The sequence below is a fragment of the Pistacia vera genome, unplaced genomic scaffold (genome assembly GCF_008641045.1).
Source record: "Pistacia vera cultivar Batoury unplaced genomic scaffold, PisVer_v2 Contig177, whole genome shotgun sequence".
Lineage (NCBI taxonomy): Eukaryota > Viridiplantae > Streptophyta > Magnoliopsida > Sapindales > Anacardiaceae > Pistacia > Pistacia vera.
Genome location: NW_022195866.1, coordinates 1,151,829 through 1,162,849, shown reverse-complemented (window position 1 = coordinate 1,162,849; position 11,021 = coordinate 1,151,829). Strand labels below are relative to the sequence as shown.

General features: G+C 32.4%; 1 protein-coding gene and 1 long non-coding RNA gene across 2 annotated transcripts; both read left to right on the top strand.

Annotated features, from left to right (window-relative positions):
• Positions 1-1,464: 1,464 nt before the first annotated feature.
• LOC116126222 (myrcene synthase, chloroplastic-like) lies at positions 1,465-8,120 on the top strand. Its single transcript, XM_031411927.1, has 5 exons — positions 1,465-1,551; positions 1,687-1,754; positions 5,054-5,123; positions 7,575-7,839; positions 8,011-8,120. Exons 1-5 carry the CDS (start codon positions 1,465-1,467, stop codon positions 8,118-8,120), a joined length of 600 nt encoding a protein of 199 aa, XP_031267787.1.
• A 411-nt stretch (positions 8,121-8,531) lies between these two features.
• LOC116126171 lies at positions 8,532-9,315 on the top strand. Its single transcript, XR_004127442.1, has 3 exons — positions 8,532-8,696; positions 8,855-9,075; positions 9,182-9,315. It is a non-coding gene; the product is annotated as an uncharacterized LOC116126171 (long non-coding RNA).
• The last annotated feature ends 1,706 nt before the right edge of the window (positions 9,316-11,021 follow it).

Here is an 11,021-nt window from a genome sequence, read left to right as displayed (position 1 = left end):
CAATGGTGGCTGTCTTCTAGATGAAGTGACGGCAGTCTCTAAATTTTTCCAAAATTCCTCTTCTATCATCACAAACATAATCAATCTTGAGAGAGAAAATGATATCAGTTTGTTAATTCATGAAACTGGGCATTACACAAACTGATCAATCTTATCTTTAGCTGATCATGATATTTCCATCCCCTCTCCTTAAGTTTTAATTTTTCTTTTTCCCATATTGCTGATTTAGGTGATAATCTATGGTAATATGATGCATTGAAGATATGTATGCATCTGTCTGTATTGTTGAAAATTCGCCTTCAATGTTTTGCTGTGTATATATTTTTTCTCTCCTTGTGGTGCCATGAAAGGGCCTATCATCCTTTATTTAAACAATTGTAGATTGAAGATTCGCTCTTTCTTTAAACGACTATGCAGAAATTAAAAAAAAAAAAGGTGTAAGGGCCTATCTTACTCCTGGAATATTATCGAGCAGATATGATGGAGCCAACATTCCAGCCTGATGCAAGCTATTGCTTTTTGAATCGTCTATAACTCAAATAATGTATTCATCCTGTTTATGAGTTTCAAGATACCTTCTGGACGTTTCAAAAATTGATGAGGAATCTTGAAGCATAACATAAAATTAAGGCATTGAAGCTGAAATAACAGCCTGATGCGCCCGTACATACTTGTTAGAATTATTAGGATCACGAACCCAAATAATTTCACTCATATTTGGTGTCTCTACAAATACCATCGTAAACTCTTACTTTTTCTATTTTCCCTTTCTTGCCTGCTCCTAGCACCAGATTGTTGTGATGTGAAAATGAGAATATGCCATTAGTCAAGCGTACAATGTCACCTGCCTCAAACGCCTCACATTCATTTTGCCAGAACTGGAAGTTAAACTACAGCTGTCTCGTCGGCCACAACCCCCAAACAGGTTTTGTACTGCCCTTCCATTGTCGTTGTTTTGCTCTTGTCTAGGATTATGAACTGCGTATTTATGTTATTTTGAGTTGACGGTTCTATGTCTTTAAGAGATACCATACTTAATCCACTCGTTTCAAATTTCATTCGATCATTTCTACAAACATCTTGAGGAACAATTATTATCAGAGTCTTATCTGTTTAATATTATGAAAAAAAAATAAAAAATAAAAAAAAAATAAGAAGAAGAAGAAGAAATGAGGGTTAGCATAGCAAGCAGGAAGTGAGGAAAGGGGAAGAAGACAGAGAGAGACATACGATAGGCCTTAGCCTTTCTCCAAAAGTGGTGGTAGTCGGGTGAGGCCTTTTTCCAAACAGAATATTTTTTTTTTTTTTTTTTTTTTTCCAGCAACCAATTCTTAGTTTAAGAGCAATCTTAAAATGGCTTCAAATTTCAATACGGGTGGTAAGTAATGTTGGATTAACATTATACAACAAATATACAACATTACAACATGTATAGTTCGGGAGAAGAAGAAAGGGACGCAGAAAATGGAAGTACCTGAGTCATCAGGTCGGCGGATTCGGTGGAGAACCTCAGTCGTCGGAGTCGCGGGGGTCACGGCGAATCGGGAGAGGGTCTGTCGCGATTTCAGAATTGAAATGGAAATGGGATTTAGGGTTTCAATTGATCGAATTTGGATTTTAGAATTGGGATAATGAAAAATTACATATACCCCCCTTATAGTTGTAAAACTTGCATATGTGCTGCAGAGGTTGAGTGGCGTGTTGTGGCTTGGGGGATGGATTGCGACGCTGGGTGGGTTAGAGGGGTGGGGAAGGTGATTAGGGCTGTTAAGTTGGGGATGGTGACGAGGTTATGGTGAAGATATGGCGTGAAGGATTTTGGGGCAGTGGGATGAAGAAGGAAGATAAAAATAAATTAAGTTACCATTCTATCCTTCAGTCAAAGTTAACGGACAGATCTTAACAATGAGCGTGAAATTATTATTTTTCAAACCGTTTGGGTGCGAAAAATTACTTATGCGAAACCTTAGGTGGGAAATTGTCATTCCCCCTTTATGAAGAAAATTAGTTGATCTTAGAAGAAGCCTAATTAAGCCCAATTGAAGGAAACCAGCTTAAAATGGATAACAAATTCATATGGTTAATGTGGCAAGGATGACTGAGTTGGTAAGAAAAAACATGATATTAAACTACTTTAATGGCTTTTTTTCTTTTTTTTTTTGGAGTTTTTTAGTAGTAATAATTCCATGAAAAATAAAAATGATATACATAATATAATGTTTCTTATTTTCCATATTTGATTGCGTAGTGTCAGTTGAGATTTTGCATGCTGAAGGATATCTCTAATTTGGATAACAAATTGTGAAGTCTAACAATTTATGATGTGCCTTAATTAGAATTTTGAAGCTTCATAGGTCAATCCATACTTCTCACAATTGATGAACCATGTGGCAATAAAATCTTTGAGGAATTTGCTTGACTATTTAATTTCGGACTCTTAAATAATTATTTTTCAATCTCTTTTTGGGAATTCATTTTCTTCTTAATTTACCAGTCATGTATTTTAATGATCTACCTTTTGTTGTATATCCTAACTATGTAGGGCAATGGACATATGGGCATTTCTCCCGCCCCGCCCTGCCTTATGCAGGATGAGGATTGCCCAGAAAATTAGGGACGGGAACAGGGACCAAAAAATTCCCTGTCCCTAGGGATGGGAATAGGGGACTCCCTGCCCCAGGTCCACTAAATTATCACACTGCCCTTGATATATTTAAATAATTACAGAGATGCCCTCCATCTATATACCCATTTTTTCCGCACAACCAACCCTAATTACATTTTCCGCCACTCAAGTATCCTTTCCACACCCAAAGGCCACAGCCAACATTGTCACGCCGCTCAAAATACATGTCTTGACCCTCATTCTCACAGCAACACCACCATCGTGCTTGATTGCGCGATCGATCGCGCCAGCACCTAGCGAAATCTTTGTTTAATTTCACGTTCTTCTCTGATCTCTGCGTTTTACTTGCTTTTTTGGCTGATCAATTTCACGTGTTGTAGCGAGCTAACTTAATCCAGCTCTTAGTGTGAACAACTGATTTTTCTGAATTTTGATTTATTTTGTTTTGTTTTTTTGTGGGTTCTCAGTTGGTTGATTACTGCACAAACTTGTGGTTGTATCAGTTGAAGTCCAATAAGTCAACTTTGTTCAGTGGCATCTTTATTTAATTTACAATAAAAATTTATTATTCCGTACACGTTTAACATTACAGAATATGACAATTTTAAAAAATTGATGTTTGTCTTAACCATAACATTTGTAAGTTAAATAGTTTATTAAAGTAACATCCTGAAGTTTGATACAAATAGTTTATTCCCTCAATTTTAAGAAAAAAAAAAAAAAAAATTGTCACACCTAAACAGTACTTTTGTCAGCTAAATGTAACAGCTTAAATGACATTTCGTTCAATCAAAATTATAAGGGATTCATTCAAACTTGCAAATTTGAGTAATGACTGAAAATTTTGATCAAACGACTAACAATTTTGGCCAAACAGATACTAATTTTAAATACACAATTAATATTTTCAATCAAACAATTGATCATTATGGTATTATTATAATTTATTTAATGTAAAAATATTAGTCATTTGAAAAAAATCAACAACCATATATTCAAAAACTGACAAATCCTCTTTTTAAGATTATCATTGTTAATTTCTCAAAATTGTAATTGATTTTAAACCAATTGTACCAGCTATTAGTTTTTCTCTTATTATTATTATTATTATTATTATTTTATCATTGAACAACCCCGTGTCAGCTTCCATCTTTTTTTCTTTTTTTTTATTCATCTAATAATAAAAAAAGGAGAATGTTTATCCTTAAGTTTTGTTTGGTTCAGAGAATCTTGTAATACTATAAATGTTATATTAATGGAAAGATAAATTACCTTAAAAATTATTGGAAATGTTTAGGAAAATGTGTTTGGTTGGTTTGAATAAATTGATGGGTATGTTATATTAATATGTTTGGTTGGGAGGAATAAATTAATAGTGTATATTATATAATTTACTAAATTGTCATTATTTTTAAATATTAATAAAATATGTTTTTTGAATATTTTTTTAACCCCTTACGTTTGAAATATTGCTAAAACATCCTAACAACAAATTTTTTTTAAAACTTAACAAAAACAACCCCCCGAAGCCACTGTCGGCCGCCTGCCACTACTGGCAGGCGACAGTGACCGTAACAGCACACAACCAACTAAATATGATCGATCGTGCACCGATTTGGCCATTTCTGACTATATCCTTCATGGATCTGGCTAGAAATGGCCAGATCTATGGCCAGAACTGGCTGTCGTTAACAGCCAAAGTTTTGGTTGTTGACGGCCGGAGTTCTGGCTGTCTAGCTGTTAATGGCATGTGATCCCATACAACCCCCAACCAAACACACCCGTAAAGCCATAAAATATTCCACCATATAAACCACACATGTGAATAAAAAAATATTAAATTAATCATAAATTATCACGTGTTGAATAATTGATTGGGACCACCAACTGTGATCTATAATATGTTTTGTCATATTAAAATTAATCTGATTCACAAACTTTTGTTTTAGTAGTAATAATATAATAATAATACATCTAAATACACTTTTGGGGGCTATAGTTTACATAACAAGGGATATAAATGTTCAAACTCATCTATAAAGTTTATATTTGTCAAAACGTGAAATTTGATGAGACTTATTTCTTTTTGCTCATAAGTCTTGATTGGCAATAAATATGATACAGTTGTGGCTATAACATAGAGGGTTTTTTTTTTTTTTTTTTTTTTTTAAGTCACATTAATTGACTTAAAATGCATAAATGATTTTCCTTTTTTTTTAGAATACACCGATTTTCACGTTCTTTCCTTATTTGGTTCACTTTAAGAAAGTAAGCCTAAAGCATCGTACTTATAATTTCAATGTGCATAAATAATTCTTTCAACTCTTAAGAACTCTTTTTGATTGCAGTCCATGGTACTTCCACTCTTCATTTATTTACTAAAGAAATTGATTATAATTGTTAAGAACAGTACCACACCATTTTTAGGCGATCAGCCAATTACCAACCTTCCATTTGGCCCCATGATTATGATCAATCACTTACCAGTAACTATGTGGTATATTTCTGTTGTCAATTAACTTATATTGCTTATACTGATAGAAGCATATGGTTTGTATCTGTATTTAATCTAACTCACAAACTTTTGTTTTGTTTAGTTATCGCACTACACGAATGTCCAAGTACAGTCTCAATATAATAATAATTCAATTGAATTATTGGGTGATAACATGTTACATGAATTTTTTAAGCCATACCTCCAAAAGTATTTTTGTTGCCTATTGTTTGCATCACATGGGATATCAATGTTCAAACTCTACTGATAAAGTTTAAATTTGTCAAAACATGAAATTTAACGAGTCTTATTCTCCTTTTGCTCACAAGTCTTGATCACCAGTAAATATGATACAGTTGTAGTTATATCACAGTTTCCAGTCCCATTAATTGACTTAAAATGTATAAATGATTTGCATTTTTCTCGAATACACCGATTGCCACAGTCCTTGATTAATTTGACGTTTGGTGAGAGTTCCCTTCCTTGGTTTCGGTGTGCATGGTACTTCCAATCTTCATTTCAATGTGCATATATAATTAATTTAGATTAATAAAAAGGATCGTTTCATTTGGTTATATGGAATAATATTGAATACTTTAATTATAATTAGTTTCGAAGGTTTAATAGTTTTTAAAAGGGAGAGCGACATTTTTCCCACCCAAGGTTTGGCAAAACGACACTTTCCCACCAGTCAAGTTTGAAAATGACACTTTCTCACAATTCGTTAGGTTCTGTTAGTATTTTCTATTAATATTTATCTAAAAAGATGAAAATACCTTTAAATAGTTTATTATCAATTAAAATTTAGTTAAGTTAAAGTGTTTACTCATTATTTATTAGTTTAAGTATAAAGATATATATTTTTCCTTTACTTATTTAATTAATTAGGAATATTGATTTTCTTTATTAATTAGTAAAAATGAAAAACATTATAAATTTAGTAGATTATTGAATAATAGTGATGAGATATTAATAACATCATAAATAAATAAATATTAAGGTCATTTAACTTTAAGCAATTCCATAACATTACTCCTAACTTTTTATGTGGGGTTAACTGTTATTTTTTTTTTTTTTTTGACTTTTGGCTAATTAAAAAATAATAAAGTCAAATATTTATAAGTATTTTCGTATTTTCAGTAAAATATTAACATAAAATATAAAAGAACCTAACAAAGGGTGGGAAAGTGCTGTTTTGCCAAACCTTGGGTGGGAAAATATCGTTCTCCCTTTTTAAAAGGATTCACATGAAGAATGTGTTCTAGCTGAAAAGTCAACAAATCCAACGCATGCATGTCAAATAAGTAAATGAACTATTATTAAGAATCTCTGGGAAACATTTACTTAATGCTGCCATTTATTAAACGTGAACTTTGATACTTCTCACCAATTCAAATTTTTTCTAAGCTAAGTAAGTTTGTATATGTTTTCCTTCTGTTTTCTTCGTAAAATATAAAATTTTTATTCAGCACACTGTTTTTTTAATTCAAAAAACAAATTGTTTATGTGTGGCTCATTATAGGATAGTAAAATCAAGGAGTTCTTAAGTCCTAAGGTTGGCAAGATAGATGAAGTGACGGCGAGGTTTTAATATCTCACAGCGTTTTGTTAGAAAGTGTTAATATCTCACAATTCATATCATTTCGTTAAAAATTATTAGTTTGTATCATAATTCACAAGGGATATACATAGTCAGACTCTATTTGTAAAGTTTATATTTGTCAAAACGTGAAATTTGATGAGTCTTATTTTCCTTTTTCTCATAAGTCTTGATTGACTTAAAATGCATAAATGATTTACTTTTTTTTAGAATACATCAATTTCCACGTTCTTTCCTTATTTGGTTCACTTCAAGAAAGGAAGCGTAAAACATCATTTATTTACTAAAGAAATTGATTGTAATTTCAATGTGCATATATAATTCTTTCAACTGTTAATAACTCTTTTTGATTGGCAGTCCATGGTACTTCCACTCTTCATTTATTTACTAAAGAAATTGATTATAATAGTTAAGAACAGTAACACACGATGTGTATAAATAGAGAGAGGCATTGGGAGTGCAACTACAACCTCATACAAGCCATTCCATCCAACACTTAGACCTGAAAAACCTTCCTACATCAAAATGGCTCTTTATTGTAAGGTAACTTCAGCGCCTTCATTAACTTTTAAAAGATTGTCGCCTTTAAACAGCTCCTTAGTTGGATCATCCAGTAACATCGTTACTCGAGCTAGTAGATCAGTACTCAAATGTATGGCTGCAACCAAAATGTCTGATGAAACCATTGTTAGACGATCAGCCAATTACTAACCTTCCTTTTGGTCCCATGATTATGTTCAATCACTTACCAATAAATATGTGGTATATTTCCGTTTTCAATTAACTTTTATTGCGCATATTGTTCACATAAGTATTTATAAGTTATTAAAACTAATTAGTTCCGAGATATGCAGGGAGAACCGTTTACCAAACATGTTGAAGAGCTTAAGGAAGAAGTTAAGCTGATGCTTCATTCCGTGGATCCTTTACATCAACTAGAGCTCATCGATGACTTGGGAAGACTTGGAGTATCTTATCACTTTCAGGATGAAATAAAGAGAATCCTAAGTGAGATACACAACAATAATTCCAGCTATTATAAGCAAAGAAAAGAAAGTTTACATGCAGTAGCTCTTGAATTTAGACTTTTAAGACAACATGGCTATGATATACCTGCAGGTACATAACATATATCTATAACACACACTAAAAGTTTCGATTTTTATTCATTTATAGACAATTTCTACCAAATATAAAATTTATTGGATACATGAGATTCTTTTACAGTGCAACATGATGGATCATGAAAAGGTAATTAATTTCCCTTTAATTCTTGCATCCTTTTTCCAGAAATTTTCGACAATTTCAGGGATGAGAAAGGAAATGATAAGGTTTGGGATAGAATCTGTTTATATGAGGAACAGAGACCTCCAAGAACAAGAGATAGAAAGACTAATTGACAAATTTCTTTATTGATTCTCACAATCTATATTTAGGCTATTATATAGCCTTACACTTAACTCTATTGACTCTAAAAAAGACTATAATTATAAAAGAGATAATAAGATAATCCTAATTCTATCATAATAAGATAATAATATAATTATAAAAGATAATTATAAAAGACTTAACATAATCATAAAAGATAATAATAAAAGACTTAACACACTTATCCTAATCCTAACAGGAAACTTCAGGCCATGCCTCAAAGATGATTGCAAAGGAATTTTATCTATGTAGGAAGCTGCATTTCTTTTGAAAGAAGGAGAGAACGCTATCTTTGATGATGTTAGAAATTTCACAACCTCCTACCTCAAGGAATATGTGAAAGAAAACAAAGATCAATATCTTTCCACTCTAGTGAGCCATGAATTGGAGCTTCCTTGGTACTGGAGGATGATAAGATTGGAGGCAAGGTGGTTCATAGATGTATATGAGACAAGACCTGACATGAGCAGTATCGTGCTTGAGCTTGCTAAACTCGATTTTAACATGGTGCAAGCAACGCACCAAGAGGATATGAAGTCTGCATCAAGGTAAGAGGCTAGCTATACCTAATTAAGAGCGGGTATAGTTGTTGCTTTAACATCTAAACATGAAACTACAACATAAATATAAAAGCAATTAATAAACTAAAATCATTGGAACTTCTTATTTATCTTTTATATATGATGATGTTCTTTTTCATATAAAGGAAGTGGAAGAAGATGGGTCTTGGAGATCAATTTAGTAGTTTTGCACGGGATAGTTGGATGGTGAGTTTCTTTTGGGTTGCCTGAATGATTTTCGAACCTCAGTATGGATATTTTAGGAGCATGACCGGATTGGTCTATGCTTTGATTACGATTAGGATGATGTGTATGATGTTTATGGCACTGTGGATGAACTTGAACTCTTAACCGATGCCGTTGACAGGTTGGTGCCAGGTCACGCAAGTTTCGATCGATACACATATTTATTTAATTCTACAGTAGCTACTTCCAACATGAAATTTTTATATATAATTTGCGTTGATATTTAGATGGGATGTCAATAAAATTGACCAACTTCCACACTATATGAAGATATTTTTTCTTGCTCTCTATAATTTCGTCAACGAAATGGGTTTTGATGCTGTCAAAGAGCATGCAGTTGACATCATTCTTTATCTAAAAAATTGGTAATTAATTCAGTCTCTTTATGTAGAATATATTATGAACATGATTTTTTAATGTTATAGATTTATATGCGATTCATATGATTGATATCATTATAAATTGTTTCAGTGGGCTGATTTATGCAAAGCCTGTTTATTGGAGGCAAAGTGGTACAAGAATGGCTACACCCAACCCTCCAAGAATACATGGCCAATGCATGGATTTCTATAGGAGCACCTCTTGTACTAATTAATTCCTATTTTTCAAGTACAAATCCTTTACCAAAGGAGCCCATGAAATACTTGGAAGAATATAACGATATAATTCATCAGTCATCAATCATTACTCGACTTGCAAACGACATGGGGATTTCAGCTGTAAGCTTTATATATATATATACTTTTCTTTAAACATTTTTGACATGTGCTCACATATTAATCTATTTTTTATTAAGATTTATTTGTTTATTGTACATCTTTTTTGTAACCGTCAATCATAAATTTGTCCCTCTAGGTAAAAGCTCAAATCCCAAGAGGAGTTCATAAACTCTAATTGTTTATAAAAAAAAATTTACCACTTCTTGATTATTTGGTAAAATATTTGCTTCTATGTTTTTTTTTTTTTTTTTTCAAATTTAGCACGACATAGCAAGAGAAGATGCTCCTAAATCTATCCACTGTTACATGCATGAAATTGGAGCGTCTAAAGAAGAGGCTCGTGAACACATATAAGAAATGATTGTTGTAGCATGGATGAAGATGAACAGAGATCGACTTGGAAACCCTCATTTTGCAGAATTTGTTACAACTTCGATGAGCATAAGCAGGATGTCTCAGTGTGTGTACCAATATGGAGATGGGCATGGTATTCAAGACACGAGTAAAGATCTCATAATGTCATTATTTGTTGATCCCATTCCATTAATTAATGGAGATGGTTACAAGAAATGATGAAAGTTGAGATAACTTTCTTTGTCTTTTGTCTTTTATTTTTAATCGGAGAGAATAAAAATGTATTGCTTGCTTTTTTTTTTTTTTTTTTTTTTTTTTTTTTTTTTTTCATATTCGTATTTTTTAACTATGCGAGGGGCCTGGCATCGTAATAATTCTACCTAGAAAATGACTATTATGATGTTGTTGCATCCTAAAATATATGTTCTGACGTTGTGGGGCGTCGAAAAAAGGCTCATATTCTGATAGCAGAGTCGGCATCAGAATATCCTTCCTCACATTAGTTGTAAATTCTTGTAGTGTAAGCTGTACAATGAAAAGTTAGAGAAAATAAAATTGAATCCCTTTGTTATTATTTTCATCTTTTACTTCTCATCTAATTAAGAAGTGCAACAGGAGATACTTGTAGTTGATATAAACCATCTTTCAAGCTGCCTTGGAGAAGAATAGCTCTAGTAGTTTTATCCTTTATTAGTCAATGATTAGAATGCAATTCAACAATCACATCATTATCCTTTGTTATTTGAGAAATACTTAGCAAATTCTTTGCTATTTTTTTAACACATAACATATTCTTTAATTGTAACACTCTATAAGAGGAATTAGAAGGTATAAAGGACATACCTATGTGAGTGATGGGAACTGCCTGCCCATTTCCAACTTGAACTTGAGAACCTCCTTGGCAAGTGTGTGTGTGTGTGTGTGTCCTCCTTGGCAAGTGTGTGTGTGTGTGTGTGTATTATTGGTTGATACTAAGTGCACAACATGTCATTTG

Excerpts from the sequence above, each read along its gene's own strand:
- LOC116126222 (XM_031411927.1), top strand. The coding sequence starts at position 1,465 with ATGGAAGTACCTGAGTCATCAGGTCGGCGGATTCGGTGGAGAACCTCA. Across the intron at positions 1,755-5,053 it reads GGGTTAGAGGGGTGGGGAAG|GCGATCAGCCAATTACCAAC; the intron begins GTGATTAGGGCT and ends CACCATTTTTAG. Across the intron at positions 7,840-8,010 it reads TGGCTATGATATACCTGCAG|AAATTTTCGACAATTTCAGG; the intron begins GTACATAACATA and ends TCCTTTTTCCAG.